At 39.4% G+C, this 23,359-nt stretch overlaps 1 protein-coding gene across 1 annotated transcript; it reads left to right on the top strand.

Annotated features, from left to right (window-relative positions):
- Positions 1-20: 20 nt before the first annotated feature.
- LOC135475528 (craniofacial development protein 1-like) lies at positions 21-6,973 on the top strand. The gene is made up of 8 exons (XM_064755453.1): positions 21-114; positions 2,408-2,546; positions 2,974-3,226; positions 3,659-3,774; positions 4,538-4,681; positions 5,177-5,249; positions 5,922-6,007; positions 6,555-6,973. Exons 1-8 carry the CDS (start codon positions 60-62, stop codon positions 6,643-6,645), a joined length of 957 nt encoding a protein of 318 aa, XP_064611523.1. The 5' UTR covers positions 21-59; the 3' UTR covers positions 6,646-6,973.
- Positions 6,974-23,359: the final 16,386 nt, after the last annotated feature.

The following is a 23,359-nucleotide window of genomic DNA, read 5'->3' as shown; positions in this document are numbered from 1 at the left end:
TCACTTTTGTGCGGACAAGAATCGAGGGCGGCCCGCCGACAACGTTGTGTTTACTGACAATGTCTGATGAAGAAGATTATAGTTCAGCAGACGACGAGGATTATGTTCCTTCAGGTAAATCACACGTTTCGTTACCTGGGTGTCTTCCCGCGGGCTGGAAACAACGCACTTGCCAAGCTCGGAGGAAGCATCGTCATTCTGTCTTCCTCTGCCTGGCTATTCGGCTATTGAACAACAGTCAGTAGGCCTATTTGTGTATACATATTTGTGGCGTACATTATGTTTTTGACTAGGTGCGATCACGAAGAGTTTGTTGTGAATTTGTCGGTCAGATTTAACACACTTTAGTGTTCTTCTTTTAGGTCTGTATGAAATGATTGCATGGGGTTTCTCTGTGGTTAGTGCTAGATTGCTCAGACGTTTGATTGGCCATGGACGTGTATACAGGAGGAACAACTCGCTCAGTCAGTCCAGCGAGCCGGCCATGGCCATGGCCATGGACGTATATACAGGAGGAACTTCTCGCTCAGTCAGTCCAGCGAGCCGGCCAGACATACCCGCTGTGCATTTCTATTCTGAATAAACCCTCAGGCAGCCAGGCAGCCTTTGATGTCCAATGTATGATACCACGACTCACACGACTCACTTTTCAACTTAATATTCCCAAGGAAATTGGCAAAGTGGTTTGACATCCATTCTGTTGTTCTGTATTTATTATTGTCTGCCAGAAGAGGGGGGGGGGGGGCTCTGTTGTAGGCGATTGACACACGGCTGGGTACATTCTGAGTACCTTTCACCTCATGTGTGAAAACCTGCTGTAGTCTCGAGAGTGCATGCACGAAGACCTGCCACAAGGCAGACGTGCTAATCTCCTGTCAAACAAAGCCAGAGTCCTGCTGTGTCGGTATCATACATTGAACACTTTGAAGAGCTCGAGTTGTTCCTCCTTCTATATATACCTCCATGGTTTTGAAAAGTTCTGTTCGGCCATGCAAGGCCCCAAACTAACATCAGAGCGCACTCCATTTAAAAACCTGAAGCAGTTGCCGTGGCAGTGTGTCAGGGCACTTAAGTCAAAAATTATTAATCAGATACGTCCCCAAGGCCTAAATTTTGCAGACTCTTACGTTCCTTATCTTTTCATCTGTCGATTTATCATAAGCACATCTCTGTTATATCATTGGCCGCACTGGTCCGAGATTCCTGAGTTATGCTCATAACAAATGATTCTTCTGACAACCTTGACATATTTGACAAGGGCAGGTAACTGCATCAGGTTTTAAAATGCAGCGCTCTGTGACGTTGGTCTGGGGCCATCATTGGCTGGACAAAATTTTACCAAACCTAACTTCAGAGCAATTTCGAACTGCTCTGTGGTATCTTGTCGGCAGGTAAAAGTGTAAAAACAAGACATCAGGACCACATCTTTCTTTTGTCTAGTCCAAGAAATAAACCCAATCAAAATTTCAAGGTCTCACAATTTATTTCACACGGATATAGGCGGCACAAGGTGTGGCCTCTCACAAATTAACGTAGGTGTTTTATATTTTAGTTTAAGGCGTGATTTTATACGTCTAAATCTGCATGAGGGGCCTCCGGGGCTCAGTCGGTTAGCGCGCTAATGACCAGGAGCCTCTCACCAATGCGGTCGCTGTGAGTTCAAGTCCAGCTCATGCTGGCTTCCTCTCTGGCCGTAAATGGGAAGGTCTGTCAGCAACCTGCGGATGGTCGTGGGTTTCCCCCGGGCTCTGCCCGGTTTCAACCCACTATAATGCTGGCCGCTGTCGTATAAGTGAAAGATTCTTGAGTACGACGTAAAACACCAATCAAAAAAAAAAAAAAAAAAAATCTGCATGAAATACTGAGATCAATTTTGATTGGGTTTGTGGTCACAAAATGAACCTGAATCGTGACATATTTTTCGGCATAGCTCGAAACATGCTCGTTTGGAACATGTTACCTTAATAGATGTCTCTGTTATGGTCATTTATGTGCAGATTGCCATGGCATAAGTGAAATATTCTTGAGTGTGGCATAAAACACCCATCAAATTGATAAATTATGCACAGATCACACAAATCAAATTCAGTCTTTGACAACAGTAAAATGTCTTCAGCTGCTTTTTAGACAGGAAGTGGAACACTGCAGAAATGCCCTTTGTGTGTGTGATATCTAACTGAGGAAATTACTAACCTGTATATTTATGATCAATTTTTTTAAAGACTGCCTCATACTTTAGACAACATCAAATCCCAGAATGAACAGTGGCTCTAGGCAAAGTCATTACGGTGCTACACTAGAGTATTATTGGCAGCCTATTAGTATCACTGAGCTTGTTCACTTCAATCAATCATTTGGACATGATTGAATGTCAGAACTCATGTGTTTCTCTTGTGTATTTTTATAGACAAGGAATGTTTAAGTGAGGAAGATGAGTCTGGAGAAGAGGAAGATCTGACAGTTCTTAATGATGGCGGGTCCTCAGAGAATAGAACAGCCACAGGGAAAGGCAAAAGGAAAAACAAGAGTAATGAGTTAATGCCCAGGTACATACGTTTTGTGATTATTTATGTCTGAAAATTCTTTTGTTGTGAATCAGTGGTCCGGTATGAAGACGTGAAGGCAGGTCCTCTTAAATGCGTAATATCAATTGTTAAAGATAAAAGTTAAAGCATCAAAAGGTTGTGAAACATTTGAAATTTAAAAGGACATGCCTTGACTTCAAATGATTAGAGCGCTGGCTGACTACATCTATCATGCTATAGATAATGTTGTGTGGTCGAATCCAGCCCTTGTGACTTTATTGTTATAGATTGGGTGAGGAGGGTTGTCGGGTGTTTTGTGAACAGTCATTGTTTTACTTTTGGCACTCTGGGTGAAAAAAATTTGAGTATAGTATTAACGCCAATAAAATTATAATAAATAAATCTACCTCCAGTCATCCTCGTCTGTCTAGATTACTATCTGTTACAGAAAGAGAAGAGGTGGCATTAAGCTTGATGGAGATGATCGAGGGGAGACAACTCCTCAGATAGATGAGGACAACCAAAAACTGAAAGAAGAAATTGCAATGGAAAAGGAAATCTCAAAAGTTGAGAAAGAAAAGAAAAAAGCTGATGATTTGTGGGCCAGTTTCCTGTCTGATGTAGGTCAAAAACCTAAATCAAAACCAACACCAGCACCATCTGCAAGTACTTTGGGATTTCTGACAGGTCAACAGACAAAGGTAGGCAACTCTGTGAGTACACCTACAACAGGTGTGAGGGTGGGGGTTCCGCGGCCAAGTAGTTATCATACTAGCTCGGCACAATAACTCTGGAATCTCTCAGGTATCACCTCTGCCCGGTTTCCTCCATCCATAATGCTGGTTCCTCATGTAAGAATTAAAAAATTAAAGTAAAGAGGATAGTACTCTATTTTGAAAGATAGGCAAGTAGCCAAATGGGTGGAGATTTTGTTTTAATTCACATTTGTCAGACTTGATACTGATTGATCCTCGGCATAATGTCAGCCCAGAAAGTTTGTCCTACACTTCATATGGAGACTGAATGATTTGCTTGGGGATTTTACAGCCCTAGTTTTCTCTACAAACAAACCCTATCACATTCATACAAATGCAGTCTTCAGTTTAATCATTCACCTTTGTTATTTGAAACAGTCAAAACCTGACCCAACAAAAATGACATCCAATGGAGATGGAGGGAAGACACCAGTATCTGTACAACAGAAAATCACAGTCACCAAAGTGTTTGATTTTGCAGGTGAAGAAGTAAAGTAAGTTCATAATTTATTAGTACTATGGACGATATAAAGTGTAACATTTTTAAGAGAACTCTTGATGTAAATGACCTAAACTTTTTTGCCAAAAATTGAATTTATAGAGGCAAATAAATGTCATAAAATATTGCTTTTGGTGCTGAAACATTTTCCCAGTAGGATATCATCCAACCTTCTAAACAAACCTTAACACATTTCATAGAACTCAGAATGGGGCAACATGTGCAGTTTACCCGTGTGTGACATTCGGGGTCATTTACACAATGGGAGGAAACCAGGAAAAGATCAGCATAATGTAGTTCCAATGTTACGCTGATGAGCAGTGGATTTTTATAGTTAAAGGTCACGACTCTGCTGCAAAGAGTGGGTGGAAGGTGCAAGCCAGTGATTGGCTGAAGCAATTTGAGACAAGCCTGGCAGGAAAAAATGTGTCAAGTCAATGTAAAATGAAAGTTAGTACCCCATATCAAAACTTCCCAGTAAATAAAATAATGTTTTTTGCTTAAGGCAATTTTTATGCATGTAGAACACCAAAAAAGTCAACTAAACAATGTGTGCCTAGGCGCGCACAATGCGGAGACCAGCAGTGAGTTTATGGCTCTCGGTGCGCGTTCTAGGCTTCAAACACAGAATGTTGAACCAGCAAAAGTGCGCGCATAGTGCATAAAAAAGTTGACTTTTTTGGTGTACAGTATTTCTGTATAACTTACCTATGTATACTTTGAAGACAGTTGCCATGTGTATTGTGATTAAATCACAGGGTGAAGGAAGAAGTCGATATCCAATCAAAAGAAGGGCAAAAGGAGCTGAAACGATTGGAGGAGGAAAAGTCGGAGAGTGAAAAACAAAAAACAGACAAGCCTGTCATTGGCCGAATTCTGGGACAAAAACCTGCTGCCGATAGGTTGGTGGAGAAATGATAAATGGACACGTTTTTGGATCCATTCAGTTTGGCCTGCAGGCCACGAAGCCCTATGAGTGAAAGATTGGCACTTTGCTGTTGTGTATTCTGACAAATTCTGTTTATTCTTCCCTTATGGTAAAATTAGACATTAGACAGGGCATTATACATGTACATAGTATGAAATGGTTTCTTGATGGCATTGCCATTAGTAGTTGATCTGTGGCTGTGGCGAACAGTTGTAGAAGTCAATCTGGCTCTCAGTTGGTCAGGTTTTGGACAACGTACCGTTTAACATGGGCCAAAAGCTCATTCACTTAACAAGAGGGCTGTGTGCAAGACAACAGAATTTGTGGGGGATGTTGCATGTATTGCAAATTTGAGCTTTTCTTCCAGATAACTGATCACAATTGAAAAAGAGTGACATCTTGTAATCTGCCAATGTTCATGTATTTCATATACACATTATAGAGCTTTAACTGTATCTGTTTTTAACAGCTCACCAAAAGCAGCCGGGGGGTTGGGAAGTGTCCTGGGTAAGATCGGGAAGAAAAACAAGTTGAGTTCATTGGTAAGCTCACTGTGTCACGTTCGTCTTATTCTGTATTTGGGCCTCCTGTGGTTAGCATGCTAGCAGAGAACAATGACCCATAAGCCTCTGACCAATGCAGTCGCTGTGAATTCAAGTCCACCTCATACTGGCTTCCTCTTTGGTCATGCATGGGAAGGCCTGTCGGTAACATGCCGATGGTTGTGGGTTCCTCTGTGGCTCTGCCTGGTTTCCTCCTACCATAATGCTGGCTGTTGTCATGTAAGTGAAATATTCTTGAATATGATGTAAAACACCAATCAAATGAATAAATATTGTGTATTTGGCAGTTTTACCTGCTGAAAGTACAGGGGAAGTGGAGCCAGGGGTGGAGGCCTGCGCTGACTTCAGCCTCACACTTTCTTTAGAGTGGTCAGTTTTGTGTTGCAAGCCACAGGATCCTCGCCTAACATCAACTTAACTCCAACCACTGTGGTACTGCTTCCATAGCCCCTAGAGTGTGCATGTTCTCAAACCTGTTTAGTATGAGAAGTAGAGCTTATTTTTCTTAATATTTTGAAAATCACCATGTTTATCTTTCACAAAATACATGTAAAGACGCTGTTATGTATTTGATATTGTGACATGTTTTAAATCTGGTGGCCGTGATATTTGTGAATTTCTGATTAAGTCATGACTTTTAATGATTTTTAGACGAAGTCCAAACTCGACTGGGACTCGTATAAAAAGCAAGAAGGTATAGAAGAAGATCTTAAAATACACAATCGTGGAAAAGATGGGTAAGTAATGTATTTTAGTTGCAACCAACTTTTTATTGTACCGATGACAAGTTACAGTGAAAATATGGAAGTTAGTTAGTTTCATATAAAAATACATTACTCTATAAATTAACCTTTAAGGATTTAACACATGGGGAAATGGGGCCATTGACAGGGGTTGAAATTAACTTTTGTGACCACGTGCCCCAGTGGCAACTATTTAAAGATCCCATGTGCCCGTGACCAACTGCGATAGCTAAACCACTTGCCGTGAAAAAAATTAACAGAGTGAGATGTGTGCTGATTTTCAACACCTGTTAGATATTGGTGTATAAGTTTAAATGTAAGTTTTGGATGATAAATACCTGTGCATAGACAAGAACATAGGTTGAAATTGGATTATATTATTTAGGATGCATGGGAATGCCTGCATTTCATGTTACTTGTAGAAAATGAATTATCTCCTGGGAAAACCAAAAATATATTTTAATTTTGAAAATTCAGTTTCATTTGTCGATGTTTCCAGATGAATGTAATTGAGATAAAATTGATTCCTTTAACATTTCAGTTATATAGAGAGGATGGCATTTTTACAGAGGGCAGATGTGCGACAGTTTGAAATTGAGAAAAACATGAGACAGTCAGCAAGCAAAAGGTGAAGTGACTCTCCTAAATCAGAGATTTAGATCAGATTATATGTGAGACAAGAGCCAATGTTGATGGTATAGCATGCAGGTAGCTCACATATCCCAGAAGTATGTGACAGTGTTCTGCCTGAAATGTTTTGTCATCTTCTAAAGTGTGACTCCGATGCACTACAGGAATTGCTGGAAGCCCGGGTCTTCTGGCCAGGGATACCTGGAAAACCGATTGCTTAAGACATTCTGCGTTTTTCAGATCATAGACATAAGCTCATTCAAATCTCTTCGTGTATGGAGTTTAGTCAATATAAAGATCATAGTATAATATGTTCTACATCCAAGAAGAAAGTGAGCAGCACAGTCATTTCACCTGATTGTACTTACAAGATGGCTGCCGTTGGCAAGTCGGCAATTGGAACAAAACTCAAGATCTAATTTACTCTTCAGTTAAATACAGACTGTACCTTGTCTTGAATGACATTGTGCAGTATGTAGCAATATATTTTCCATGATAATGAAGAATTATTTCATCATTTAGTGAAATTTTTGTATGAAATTATTTTGTTTGTTATCTGATGAATTTCTTGTTTTTCTAATGCCATTTGGTGATTATATGTAACCATTACTGAAGAGGAGGAAAAGATCTTCAGCTAATAATTTGGTGAAACAGCAGGGTCAAACCCAAGGTTTGCACGGCTGTTTTGATTAAAATATGATACTGCAGTTGTGCATTTAATAAATTCCATGTAATTAAATAACTGGTTAATAGTAACTTAAATATTTCATGATAAAGCAGGAATCAGGTCTTAAAAAAATAAATTGAAGTGCTGTATAAAGCTATCCTTTAGGTATGGTGCCTACATTAACAATACTGTAATTTGAATGCTGAAATTGTCAACCACATGTTTTCCTTCAGGGTGTGCAGGTTAGTTTTTTTTGTTTGTTTGTAATGCAAAATGCAGTAAATCTGTACTAAGTTGTTAAACACTGTCAAGTTACTTACATCCACATACCTGGAAATTGTCATCAAACTGAAATATTTTTGAACATTTCAAATGAAGATAATGAAGTAAATGACAGGAAACAACAATGAAGCACAAGCTGCACACCTGAATTTCTTTATGGGGAAATTCTTCGTGTTTCCTGTTCAAAGTTTACATGACCAAGAAAGAATGGAATGTGAATGGTATATACATTTTTGAGATTTAATTAAATACCCTAATTAAATTCTTCAAAAAACTACTTTTTTTAGTGTATTGTCACTACGTAGAATTTTAAATCGTGTCTAGTGGATTTTAGGGTTAATTTTTTTCTACTAAAGTTAATACAGTCTGTCATGGTTTCAGGGGAGATAAGTTTCAGTAATGTTAAATAAAATGTGGGATTACTCCCCCTGCATTGGTTGACGGTAACTACTGCAGGATTATCTGCTGTGCGATGTGTAAGCAGAAAATGATGTACTTACACTAACTTGGGTGTTTCATGAACTGAGACCTCAAGGATTAATTCTTTACAATGTTCAAGGAATCGATATAACTACAGTATAGTATAAGGTATCCTTAGTCTATTTGTTACGTGCGCTAATATTGGTGTCTAATTGCCCCACCTTTTCATTGTGAACGGTATTGCGAACTATGTACAACAATTGCTCATCATGAATTTGAAATAAAATGTGACATGGATGATGGTTGAATGCGATTTTGAGTTTGACGTTGTATTCATGGCCGGTAATATGTATATGTGGTCTGCAAGAGGACCAATACAACGCAACCTAGAATCTTTTAAGAATTAGATACTATTAGTGACGGGATGTTTTTTTAAAACTAGCGAAAGAGTGTGGATTTTACATAACATTACATGTACGTAAACAGCACTTGAGGACAACGATGTAGATGCCGCCCAGGTCTTGTGGTAAACTCTAATTGTAGACTAGACACCTTAATACTGACGAACTGTGTTATAGTCACAATCGTAGGAGGGTTTAGTGGTAATGAGGAAGAAATATAGGCATCTCGTGTAAATTTTAAAGATTCCGGTGTTAGGATGGAAAGCTTGAGCAAACAATTAAAAATTACGTGAAGAGGCATTTGCTTCTTCATTATTACCTTAATACTGGTTTACCTTATAGGTTTCTGAAGTGTGCGGAAGAACTAGTTCACCCATTGTCTTTAAACTGTGAATGGGTGCAGTGTTATATGATTGTGGTGATTTTATAGATGATGTTACACGGAGATAGCACTTTACATCCACAATGGCGTCAGTGACAGGCGCAAACATGGCGTCTCGGGATCCAAACAAGATTGACCATTGTTTTCTGGTGATACAAGTACGTCAGTACTTAACTAAATTACCAGTTTACCACAAATCGTCAACACAAAAGCAGGAATTAAAATGAATAAAATCAATCAAACTACACTGCACCGACCTGATTTACTTAGGGCAAGAAAGTCTTCCATTTAGGGGTTCTTAAACAAGGGAAGAAAATCCTGACCTATTATTGGCAATATGAAGTAGTTGAACTCATGTGTGACCGCTTATAGTGCCAAGTAGTTATCAGTATATGTCACTGTCAAAATTAATAAATTAAAAAGACAACGCGCAAACAAGACTTTCTTGATAACTAGAAAGTGTCAGTAAACGGAGCTGGCATCTGGAAACTCACGCGAATCCATGGACGAACCTATTGTTCAGGAATTTCTGTAGTTTTGCGGAACACATTTCGCAGTCAAACATAATCATAGGGGACATGCCGCTCAATCCCGTTCTCGGTCAACGAATTTTCAAGATTCCACTTTTGTTGTTCTCAGAGTCGTGGGGACAAGAAGCAGTCGACGGCTCTCTTTCTTGTGGGAACTCTTTTCATTCCCCCACGTGGGAAAGTCTGCTATAGTAACGCGTGGAAGTTGACACCGTCCACTTCTCCCATAAGAAAAAACTAGTCGCCATTGCATAAATGGTAAATTTTCTTAGTATGGCAATCAGTTAAATAAACAAATACATAGATAAGATCGATAAAATTCAGCCACAATTAAACCACTAGACCTTCCTCCAGTGATCTGCGTCAGTTGGCGGTGGATTCGTGTTGCTGTGATGCGTGAATTCGGCATAATCTGGTTATTTTAAAGCCGTTTTCTCGTAAGTATTGTTGTGAAAGGAACAGGCTGTATATCTGGATAATGAAAGCCAAATAAGGTCGCTTTTCTTCCTGAAACGACGTTAAGAGTTATACATCCTATCACTCAGAAAAAGGCCGGAAGTATATAGCAGGAAGTATATAGCAGGAAGTATATATGCCTACAACACTGAGGTCAGTTACAGGAAGAGTATAAGTAAATGTTCATTTGATATCATATCTCAACCGACGACAATCAATGCCACACCTGAGTCACCGAACAAGATTAGATTCGTAAATGTTCGGCTGGCATTTTTCATAGCGATACTTCCGTGTATAAAGGGCCAATTATATATAGCCTCTTGTTTGTGGGCTGTGATAAAATATTACATAACTGCTTTGTCGCACATTACAGAAAAAGTGAATAAGGAAATGGCCAAATATCCAGAACGAAATGTACAGCAAAAGCATTATTTTTTGGAAAATCTTAACCTTCTGTGGAGTTAATGTCAATAGATGGCGGGTTTATATTTTATATGATAACGTTGACTGAAAAAATGGTATTCTATTACCAGCACCAGAGGCTTTCAATTTTAATATGTCTGCCATACGCAATTTATTGAGCATGTAATAGAGCACCTGTCTCATCCATCATTTCTCTGATCTAAAGTATTCTTATACAACCAATATGGAAGAAGGAAGTTACCGAAACGCCACATGAATTGCAAACTATAGAAATCGATTTCCTGTCCTTTTTATGCGTGCGACGACTTGGTCAGTCTCAGGTTATGTGAAAGCGATATACTTCCGTAAATAACTGACACAGTCCTATCCTATAGTAGACTGACATTTCCACCCACACACTGTGTTAGAATACTGTTATGTTGATAAATTTCCTTCAAAGATTTCCTTGTTTCGGTGTCGTTTGAAGCAATCGTTTGTCGTATACTGACATTTGTGGTCATATCTATATTTGTCACCGATTTTCATCTAATGTGCTTGAGTGACGCGGAAGACTTTTATCTGCGTTCCCCACACGCGGGTCTCTAGTACTGTATCCGTGTGATCACAGATTTCCATGCATGTCGAGGATGCAGCTGAAATTGAAATCCCCATTACATCAGTAATTTGTATTTTCCATTCATGTCAGTACTGGAGATGCATACAGGCTACAGATTTGTAACGCTATGATTTTGCAAAACCAGGATTTTACTGAACGTTGAAATCCAGTTGGGCTATAGTTAGTGTATATTATAGCACGCTCTACCTTGGGATTTATTTATGCCTTTGAATAATGTTTAATGTCGTACTCGAGAAAGTTTCACTTATTTGACGTCGGTCAGATTTATGGATGGAAGACAGTGGAGTTTCCGGAGAAAACCATCGACCTTCAGCAGGTATCTGACAAACCTGACATCGCCCCCATCAGCATGGACTGGATCCAAGGCTTCTACAGTAGACTGGTCATACAGGGGGTCTACACGACGAGCAGGGGGCTGATTCCACAAAACTATCGAGGTCAAGATGTAAAACCTTGTGGCAATGCATAGTTTTTGGTTGTGGAGGTTTACATTTTGACATATTTGTCTTAAATTTAGTGAGAGTCAGCACCTGACTAATGTTTATGTCCACTGAAAGATTACCATTCAAAATATCTTAGACCGGCATTAAATATTTTTCCAGATTTTTATCAACCCAATAAAACTTCGTCTTGACACGGCTTAAAAACGTCTCCATTATCGAGAGCAAGGTGACGTCACGTTCACTCTAGTACTCTAACGTCGAAGGTATTCTTCGTATAATAGTCTCAGCAGTAGCCTATGGCAGACAAAAGTCGTAGACTTCGGCGATGAAGGCTCAAGTGATAAATACAGTTTTCTCGGAAATTGTACATGCTGGAAGAACATTTTTCCACTGCTTGGACTGTTGATACAGTAGGCCTACTATAGCTGCAAATGCGTGGCCGGGTATTCCTGGTTCAGGTCGTAGCCTCCGGAAGGGTTGTGCTGGTGATTTTGACCCTATTAAATATAATATATTACAGTATTACAATAGGATTGGTATACAACTAGACTCATGGTCAGTTCTGAAACAAAGGGAAATAAATCTAAGCACCACTGAGCCTGGTCCAGGTATTCGAATGTTGCTGGATTTTGTTCTTCAATTTTTTTTATTCTTTGTTATATAAGGAGTGGCGAACGCACTAATAAACATGAACAATAAAATCTAGTTAGACTAAGCACACAAATAAAATTTGAACGTTGCCCTAAAGTAATACATATATAAACATTGTTAAAAAAACGTATTCTTTGTATGGTCTAACCTGAGTAAATATATAAGTAAGTGTAAAAAGTAAATATATATATCACTGCCCTATTTTTTAAAATGTCATTTGAAAACAAAATCATCCGAGAACATATCGGAAATGAAGCTTTCATGACAAATTGACGACCTGTTCGGTCAAAGTATGCAGTACTAATGACAGAAGTAACATAATCGCGTTCATTGTGAGGAGCGTTTACTTAGAACGTGACTGTAGTCAATATGTATGCTTGTCCAGGTAATGAGATATCAAACAGGTAATGAGGGGCGATAATTCAACATAAACATCATCATAGAACGCGGCCAGCCATTTATCGGTCAAGTCATTCTATATGCAATTAAGGCAGTTACTTGTTATTTGAACGAATCTACGAAGACATCTCTGGTGGTATGTCGTCTAATTAACTATACATACATACCAACCCAGATGTGATAATATATACACGTGCTTTATGATAAAGATTTTCTTTTCTGTATGTATTTGGGTGAACAGTTGCTTCTCATGTTCTCATATGGGATGATTTGACGTCATATGCTTGGCATGATGGCTGATTTACATAACCGAGACAATTGCGAGAGTGTTTGGCTGGATTGTCACAATTAATTGACCATGTATTAAGGAACGAGTCCTATATCCATTGGATATTACACACCAATCAACGTGTGTGAAGACTTCCTTTAATTTTCAACGGTGAGATAACATTTCACGGTCTAAAATAAAAAGAATCCGTAATTAATGGGTATTTTGTACATATATTATACATCAGGTACTTTTCACGCTGACAAGGGACACGCCCGAAATCTACCTGTAATACTAGCTAAAAGAAATAAAAAGATTTCTCGATAGAGTAATACGACTGTGGGCATGTACACAAACTGGACATAAAATGTTTGCTGTGAAACTGTATCTATACTTGGCAAGTTTGGTGTTTTTGAAACTTTGCGAAAAATATAAGTGCAAGTGTGGAATGGTTTATATTTAGATGGGTGTCTATACAGGTCTGTTTTCGCACAAGATACTGTATCTATACTTGGCAAGTTTGGTGTTTTTGAAACTTTGCGAAAAATATAAGTGCAAGTGTGGAATGGTTTATATTTAGATGGGTGTCTATACAGGTCTGTTTTCGCACAAGATACTGTATCTATACTTGGCAAGTTTGGTGTTTTTGAAACTTTGCGAAAAATATAAGTGCAAGTGTGGAATGGTTTATATTTAGATGGGTGTCTATATAGGTCTGTTTTCGCACAAGATCTATACAGACGATCTCTCCTTGATTATTCATTACAGGTAAAGTACCGATATGCATAAAAATTGCAGACACCACTCCATCGTCCTGATGTATATCGAGGACACGAACTTTATAATAACATGCGACTTAAATCATGCCTGATTTGACTCATAACTAGAGTTATGAAATTGTCTTTTTGGCAGCCTGTACCAATCTGTATGGTTACAGACAGAAAATTAGCCGCAGAAACCGTTGACCATTGTTCGCTTAGACGTCAGTTGTATTGTGTTGTTGTCAGAGCATCTCGTGCTTGCCAATGGATTCTCGCAAATCGACGCACAGATGGGAAATTAACGAGATTTCATCGGTGTCATATGATTGGGCCATTGTTGTCGTAGTAACACCAGGCGGAATCGTAGAGGAATGACAATTGGCTAGCACGCGAGAAGATTGTCGATTGAAGGACTCTCGTGGGACCAGCAATGGTTTTATCTGAACAGATGCCAAGTTAACACCGAAAAGTGGAATCCCACAGCAGAGTCTCAAAGTTTTCAACACGATATCTTATAACAATAGGTACTCTGTGCTGATCTGGTTTGGCACGACGGCGTGAAAGGTTGTCTCATGCAATAGAATTCCACCACAAACATGCATGTAATGTTGCTTCCTGTGCCCAGACACAAAATGATACATTATGGCGCTCAAAATTATAACTAAATTTCTGTACTTTTGTTTGAGGAACCGGTGCAGACTTTGTCACAAAAAACATTATGCATTCTATATGTGGTAATATTTCATGCAGGGCGGCAGGCCTATATCTTTATCACGACATAAAGTTGTGATAGGAAACAAAATAGTTCTGCTGTAATATATATATATATATATATATATATATATATACCATGTATATAACCAGATATATATACATATATGTGTCACTGAATTTTTTTCTCATCACGAAATTCACATTTTTACAGTCATTAGTGACAGTGATTTTTTTCTGTTCTAAATAGCTTGGGGTGTAAACAGCATCCTGCTACAAGAAACTGAATAAGCAATATGGCGAAGATTTTCACATGAAGTGTTTCAAAACTCCGTCACCAGACTCAGTCAGTGAAATTGCCTCCGAACTATAAGGTCATATTATTCTTGCGTGACAAATCCAGTTTTGAAACACGATTTTAAAACAGGATTGTTGAACCCAAAACTTGGAAATGTGACATGTTCAACCATTCTGATGACTTAAGTCCGAGGTGATTCACGGAATCTTCCTCACAGCGGAAAACACGTGTTTATTGCTGTGATTGTTAGCTCGATGTCACGACGTAAACGAAGACATTTTATGTCGATGTCGGGGTTGGTGCATGGGTCCAGTTTGGCTTTTTCAAATTTTCCTCACAGCAGAAAACTTGTAGGCGTTTATTGCTGTAATTGTTAGCTCAATGTTACGACGAGAAGGAAGGCATTTTAATGGCAATGTCGGGGTTGGTATCTGAACCCAGTTTGACTTTTTCACAGTAAGACATACATGTATATTTTGAGGGCAACACCACAGCATTTGCACATCAACATGTAAACCGGTGGGTTAGGCTTTTTTGTATACAAAAAGAATCATTTTCTGACCATAGCCATAAAACTATTCGACGGATTTCTTATAACCTTTGGATGTCTTTTTTTGACCACACTGAAGAATATTTGACTTGCACTGTATGTTTGGGGTGTTTAGGGCGCATGCGTGGAGACAACAGGATAGAGCTCATTCAGAGGAATTGTTGTGTATTGGATACAGAAAATAATGTATTTATGGACCTTGCCCACTGTAAATTTTTAGATGTGCAGTGTTGTCTTAGCAGTATTTGCTTAAAACTTAGAGTCAGAGAGATTTATAATATACATAATGTTAATATTTGTCCTACATCTATCTTCCTGGATAGAAATCATACGTTATGTCGTTTCTTTGTTCTAGAGACTTCTTGTGGAGCATGAATCATTGAATAATGTGATCAGAATGCATCTATTGATTTCGCACACTTTAATCGATCAATTCACAGAGTTTTCCCGCAAGCCAAACACGTATAGGAAAGGTTCTTTAGAGTTACGTATTGATTTTCATATTTTCTGACATACAGACTAACAAGTGGCTCTTCTGACATCGGTGGCCGCGTGTCGCCCACCGGTTCTTCACTATCCACTTCATATCCGGACCTCTCACTGAAAACACCATCCTTTGTCTTACAAATCTACAAGTTCGATTTTTCAATACGACCAGTGAAAACAAACAAGATCGACCTGAATGTCTTATTGTATTGAACAGTCGCGAACGTTTTTGAACGAAAGCTGTCCTGTGCAAAACGAAAAATGGCATATAAATGGAAGTCCGTGCCCGGAGGGACTTCGTGGGTGCATGAGCTACTATGGTGGAGCACTGTGTTTAAGGTGTCAGAGACTCTACCAATGAATCACAAAGGCGCCAACCTGGAATCTCTGACGCTCTCTCGACCCACAACATCGCTTTGTCCACGTCATGTGAGCGAGTAGAATTCGTCTGTTGAGTCAAGCTTCGCGCCTCTTCTATTGAGAGGCTCTCTACCAGGGGGGTGCATGAGATATGACGCCGTCTAGCTGAATGAAGGCTGAATATGAAGATAAAATATCTTTAGCATCCTTTGCTGTTTTCGGCCAGCCTGGAATGCAGAGCAAAAAACTTATAGTTGGAACAACGTACATGTAGGCCTGTAGTAGGCTTCACTTGTACACATGAAACACAAAACCATCCACAGCGTTTTACAGGCGTTAGCGCTGACGGAGTTCCTACACCAAAATACTACATCGAAAACACGAAATACTTGTCACTGTCAAGTTGTCTTTCATCTGAGTAAAAGAAATATACGACAAGTGTATGAAAAGTAATGAATACATCGTTATGTATGGGCATATAGGGAGCTGGCCTGCATATACAGGCCTACCTCAATCTTAGTGGCAAACCCATGCAGTCAAAATCAGTGGCCTGTCGTGTTCTATTTGCTTAATGTGGTTTCTGATATACGGAAAACACTATCATCTATATTTATTAAATAATCTCAATTCAAAGAAGAAAATGTCTGTAAAGAAAAAAAGCGTAAACCTTGTAAGTGCAGGCCTGCATGCAGGTTTATTTGTTTACGTGTCTGACTGACGGTTTGCTTTGTTCAGCATGGAAAATATTTCACAATTAAAAGCGCCTTATAGGAAGACAGTCAGATGGAAATGTTATACCTGGAATAAACCATCTCACGCTAACGTGAGGGTGATATTGCCTTCTTTTTATTTATTTATTTCTTTTGAAAATATCATTATGTAATAATTATCACCGACGATAAATGCAACAATGAAACTAAAAAATGACACATGTATATGTCACTGTGTATGTTAAATGACATAATGGGAAGAGGAATGTTACCAATCAGCGGTGATGTCATGTAGACTGTGGCGTAGAGATCTGTTGGGCTGCATGCATCCAGTCGTTAGGTCGTACCTCCTGTGTGACGGCCACGCTACTCTATTATATGAGTCATGTGTGCTCGGGATAACACTAAAATTTAAAAAGCATATATTACATTCATTAATTTGTGACAAAGAGCTATAATGATGTGCATTCTAAAACAGAATTATAATTTTTACTTTCTTCGTAGGACCTACGTCGCGCTATCTCAAGCCCGTAATAGATTTAGAGATACAAAGGCCTGTTAACGCCATCGCCTACTTACATCTCCGAATGCGCAAGCCCAGAGGTACACATGATGAAATTTAAAAGGATGCAGGCCCTGTCCCACTAGAGCCTCATCAGTTCACTTTGAACGACAGGTCGTATCATTTTATTAAATAGCCATGAGGTTATTATCAACGTTAACAACACAGGCTTGCACCGGTTTTTTATGACACATCGCGACACGGTGTTGAAATCTACGGACCAAACTAAATGAATGACATCGTAGCCATTGTTTGATTCGCATGAATCAGAGATCCGTAACCATGCGCACATCTGGTCTCTGTTCAGAACAGTAAGGAGCCAAATCTCTACATCTGTCGGCTGAGATAGTTCAGCAAATATCGTTATAATGAGGAGCCACGTCAGGATTAAAAAGGAATTCAAACTAAGCCAATAATCTTTTGTCAAAGGATTTTGGAGTATTATAGTTCCGGATGTATTCCCGATTCCAGCGGACGTCTGAAATTCCTGCTCTACAGCAGCACGCACACCCACACGCATGTGCATTTGTGCTGGTACATTTGCCTGAAATCCGTACAGTGAAAGATTTCTCTAAGAAATATAATTTTGACCCAAACACAACAAAATACACATTGTAATGTTGCTTTCAGAAACTTTGGCATCGATCTGAAAACTAGAAACGCATCTGTTCGTCGTCTTCTGTATCCAGTCGGCATGTTGGAGCTACGAGTGAAAAAAATCACGCGATTTTATTAATGTAGACTGCATATATATTTGCACAGTATGGGCTTACACAAAACCCACGTAATTATCACACTGATGCTTATTGTACAACCAGTCCGGCCAACAGGCCCACGCACGTTGTACATGTAGTTATTAGTGCGTTTATAGTGTAGGCTGTTATGATGACAATCTGTTTAAAACCGGAATGATATAATCGTTTGTCCATATGCTTGTTACAAATAACTACACTGCCATCCCATCCTGTGATATCAGCGTGTATATTATTTATACTTGTTTCATAAACAACAATATATTTGGCGAAGGTTTTCTCCACCCGTAATCTTGCACGCTCTCATTTTGGTGGAATATGCTAGAGTAGAGCGTAATGTATAAGAACCAAACAATCAGTACATGCAAAACATATGTATGCCATGCAAGTTCAAACCCATCTTTCGAATGTGTGTAACTTAGTTATTTGATTGATATTCAACGCAGTACTAGGCAAGAATTATTCTCTTATGTAATGACGGTGTAGTTATTAGGTGGAGGAAAACGGACGGTCGTGGGTGACAGAATTTATCGTCGTGGTCTAAATTCCGATTGTTAAGTATAGGCTTATATAGCCCCATGATAATGTCACTGCTGGCCGGCATATGCAGTCGGACGAACACGTGTTGGATCCATGCAATAGTGTGAATAACAGGCCCATATATCGCTATATATATAGATACTGGGACTAGCGAGAACGTGTAATCAAACTCGTTAGCAATAGGAGATTCTGACAAGCTACGCAAAAGGCACGAATCGCAGTGGAAACACACTATTTTGGCGTAATACAATTGCATGCTTATACGTACACGTAGGTGCACACGGAAATTAGTGACGTTTAGGCTTCTTTCTGGAAAAAAACAGAAGATTTAATTGTTCATTTGATAGCTGTTTTACGCTGTGCTCAAGAATATTTCACTTATACTACTGTGGCCATCATTATGTTAGGAAGAAACCGGGTAGAGCCCATGGGAAGCCCACGACCATCCTCAGGCTCCCACGCATCACACGAAACCAGCATGAGCTGAACTTGAACTCACAGTGATCACATTGGTGAGAATCTCCCGGTGTCATTGTGCTTGGCTAGCACGCTAACCACCAGGCTACGGAGGCTCCCAAGAACAAAAGACTAGGCCAAGGCCTACATATAGCTTTGAACCGTTTTGTTCATTGTGGGATTTGTGAGTTTTATGTGATCCCACTGGAAGGGTTCACTTAGAGAAAATCTCAAAACGCGTAGCAACTCTCCAGATTGTAGTGAATCTTTTTACTGGATGGAGTATATAGGAGGCAGTCGTCACCATACTGACTCCATTCAGTTCCGGACACGGATATATGAACACGCGGCGTATGCTTTGCTCCCACACGCCCTTCTGGTTTCAGGTGTGTGATCAGGTGCTCTGCCATTTTTAAACTTTTCTTTCACTCAAAATATAATCTGTTAATCCTAACAGAAAGCGTGTCGTCTCAATGATTCTAGGATGTTTTTTATAACATATAAAACTGTATATGCTGATAGTCTATAATGCAATCTTGAGTTAGTACAATGTGTTTGCTGTTTGTAACATATTTGTGTTCAGCTGAACGGATTATTTATTGGAAAGTTGAGTGGGTGCACGTGGGCAAGTGGAATCAGAACTGTGCATTTGATCACCAGAAGCTTCTTCAGAATCATCTGACAATGGAACAAAAAACTCACAGCCAGCCCATACTGAAGCCGATGAGGGCCTAATACGCTACCTCGCTACCATGTTCTACCTCGCTGCCTCGCTGTATACGGTGACCTTTGTACCACTGGGCCAGGTAGTACGATAGCGATGTCGCATGTCCTCACTACCAGGACCTCGCTTCGATTCCTCGCTGTTTCGATACGCCTCCGAGCAAGAAAAAAGGTAAAAAGAAAACAAGAAAAAAAAGGAAAGTGAAACCGATTGTAACCGACATTTATTTGCTGCTGTTTTACACACCGCCAAACTCGAAGGTTTAGGCCATGCACTACAGTTTAATCACAAACAATGCAACCATCTCTATGCCGTATGTCAAAACCTCAGAATGAGGTACAGGGATATTAGTTTTCCCTTTTGTAAGCTGAAAAACTGTTCAGACCATACATTCCAGTGCCAAACTGGCCAGTTTTTATCCGGCATGCTTGGGTGTCAGCCATCTTCGACGTGGATTAGTAAAACGCTTGGTTGAAACAGATTAGATTTTGATCAGTCATCACAAAATACTGAATCAAACTTGTATATAAATGCGCCATACCCACTATATAATTATAAATATCAGTTGGCAGAAGAAAAACAGGCCGTTGACACTAAAATTGCCACACAATGGTATTTACTCGGGTGTGGCAGGACAATGCACGCTAAGGATTGGGAATATAAACACGCGAGTAACTTGATCGGGATACGCCGGTTACACCATTAAAAGGAATGTATGGACTCTTGCACTTAAACACCCCACGTAAGGGATCAGTTGAAACCTCAAACTATAATTGTTATACAAATTCTGGTTGATAAAGCCGGATTCATGGCATGCCTTTGGTATAGTTAGCTAATACAGAGATGCCCGGATATACTGTATGATGACATTTTGTATTTGGACCAGAGTATATCCTGTTATACCATTGATGGCTTTGCTGGAGGATAAAGCTGGCTTAATGGCAATTCATGTAATTCATGCAGAAACTATTAAGGACTATTATCCTCGCCAGGCCCCATCTTTCTCATTCACTGAACGGTATATTTATGATCTGCTGGCTTTAAACAATCCATATATAGCGAAGCTGAGAAAGATATTGACCCACTTTCGCTGGATTTAAAAGACACCACAGACTCCGGCGGGTACATTTTATCTGGACCTATATTTGTACAAAGGCCAAAGCGGTTTCCTCCTTCGCAGACTGTACGACAAGAGGGATACTTTCAACCTACATATCTCGCCTTGTAGCATTTGTTAGATACTGTGTGTTGTATGATAATTTCAATCAACGTTACAAGTTGTTACTGCAAAAACTAGCGTGTCAAGGTTATTCCATCAAACGCCTTCACTCCAAGTTTCTTAAGTTTTACAATGGGTATAATTTTCTTGTAAGTAAATAGGGTGTCCAGAATCTCTGGCACTCTACTTCATGATTGTGTCTAATTCCGCTTAATCCTGGGCTAGGACGGGGGGGGGGGGGGTGAATTCATCTTGTTGATTTAGATCGCCAAGGTGGTTATATGAACAGTTGCAATCCAAGCGCAACTGAGATACATATTTTGTTATCGACAACTGATATTCAAGCATGGTACGGAACACAATTTGAATGCTGACTTCACTCGGTGGCCTAGAACATACGTCTTTTCAACATCGTTGAAAACTAACTGTTGACTGCTTCTCTGACTGCACGTTTCCGTCCTATTTTCGAATTTTATATCCTTTCTTAGTTCTTTCGTTTGTATTATACGTTATTTTTGGGGACGGGCCTTGCGATTGTTGACCTGGAACGTCCTCACTGGTTGACGGCTGCTAATCGAATGTGTCTGTTTCGATACTATAACAGCCGTACAACATCGACAGTAAATTCAGAGCAGCGGCGACAGTGTGATAGTCGTTATAGTATTGTTTTCATTTGTATTACGACATTGGATTTTGACCAAACGTATCCTGCTCTACTTTTCTGTTAATACTTTCCTGTAAGTCAGTTACAGCTAAATGTGGTTCAACCACATCACTAGTCATAGGTGACCTTATTTGTACCAGAAAAAATACATATCTTTGTCTGTGAAGCTTTGTTGTGAATTAGAATTGAGTCGAACACACTTAACGTAATGTGACACCGGAATCAATCAAACTGATAACTCCATGTAAGGATTGCACAAAATAAACTCATATTGACATTCGTACAGCATTCCTGATTGGTTCCACCTTTCCTTTTTAATAAAATCTCTAGACATACGAGCAGACAGTTTCGATGTGTGGCCTTGGTTTTAACTTTCGATGTATAATGAAACATGCAAATTAATCTCCTTGCGCCAGCACTGCCCAGTGTACGTGAAAACCTTTTTAATGTGATTGTATGTTAAATATGATGACAACACAGCATTTTGAGTAATTCTAGACCAGTGATTGGAATTGCAATTAATACCTCTGACTTCAGTGTTTTGAATCTTTAAGTAAGATGCAAAAGAAGTAAATAAAAAATAAAGTACGCATCAATGGAAAAGCCACTGGGGCCTTTTGCACAAAGTGATCAAAGATTAAGTTCACTTATTCTACGGCGGTCAGCATCATGGTGTGTATGTAGGCCTATGTGTATATACTTGGGGTTTCACGTCGTACAATTTTTAGTCACATGGCGAGGAGTCGTCATTAAGAGTGCATGTGTATATATGCCGTGTTCTTGTGGCAGGGCCAATCCATGCCACCAAAGTGTTGCTGCCATGGATGTATTCTGCCGAAGACACAAGACATGACACCCTGTCTAGTTACATTAAACTGAAACTGTGTCAACCAGCTCCAGTTTTCTTGCTCTAACCTGAAAGTGCTGTAGGCCAAGCGAGTCAGCAACAAGTCCCATTCTTAAAGCTTTGGTATGACCCAATGAAGATATCATGCTGAGAGAAATCCGGGCAGACCTTCCCAAGTACGACCGGAGAAGAAGCCAGCATGTGCTGGATTTGAACTCAAAGCGACCGCATTATTCATCTTTAGGTTTGGGTAGCCTCACCTACGGCACTAATCAAGGCATCTCTGTAACAACCCCGACAACTGAGTGTACGTACTGTAGGAGTCTTCACCGTCCATAACATTTCTCATCAACTCCGGGATAGTGGCGACCTTAGCAAATCTTATCATAATACACATTTTCCGAATATCAAAAATACATTCCTAAATTAATTGCTTTTGTCTCTCGTACATAGAATCTGGATTCCTCTATAAGAGCTTTCCATACATGCAGTGACGACCTTAGCAAATCTTATGCCCTCATAATACTCATTTTCCGAACATCAAAAATACATTCCTAAATTAATTGCTTTTGTCTCTCGTACACAGAATCTGGATTCCTCTATAAGAACTTTCCATACAAGCAGCACATTCATATGCAATGTAGTTCCCAACAAACCTCAGCGTTGATTTACACAAACTGTTGTTTGTAGACTGGTGTGTGAAAAGAGACATAACTCAACGAATACAATTATTAGTTATTTTTTATTCCACAAATCTTTTGTGTAACACAGTGAACATAGACTAGGTCTATATTATATAAGGCCAGTAAACAGGATTATCCTTAAAGAATAAATAATAAATACTGAAAGTGTTTTCAGAGCTTTGGGTAGCGTCTTTACTCTTAACGGACTTGTACTGCCCTACACCTGGACACATACGGCGCTGTCAAGTTATATATCTCATCACAATATACAAAAACTAAAAGCAAGGGTTAATCATTTAACATAAATTGGAAGGCAATCGATTATTCAGTATATCGGCGTACTTCTTCACGCGATAAATATGGATATACAATGTGAGCATTGTTTTTTTTGTTGCCCCACAATTTGTTTATCTTCTTTAATGGGCAAACGAAAAGCAAAAACAATACATAACACA

The sequence above is a fragment of the Liolophura sinensis genome, chromosome 9 (assembly GCF_032854445.1).
Source record: "Liolophura sinensis isolate JHLJ2023 chromosome 9, CUHK_Ljap_v2, whole genome shotgun sequence".
Lineage (NCBI taxonomy): Eukaryota > Metazoa > Mollusca > Polyplacophora > Chitonida > Chitonidae > Liolophura > Liolophura sinensis.
This window is presented reverse-complemented; position numbering and strand designations above follow the sequence as displayed.

What these genes read in the sequence shown, in the direction of transcription:
- LOC135475528 (XM_064755453.1), top strand. Translation starts at nt 60, where the DNA reads ATGTCTGATGAAGAAGATTATAGTTCAGCAGACGACGAGGATTATGTT. An exon ending in CAAAAACCTGCTGCCGATAG is followed by an intron (nt 4,682 to 5,176) that starts GTTGGTGGAGAA and finishes TGTTTTTAACAG; the next exon opens with CTCACCAAAAGCAGCCGGGG. An exon ending in CACAATCGTGGAAAAGATGG is followed by an intron (nt 6,008 to 6,554) that starts GTAAGTAATGTA and finishes TTAACATTTCAG; the next exon opens with TTATATAGAGAGGATGGCAT.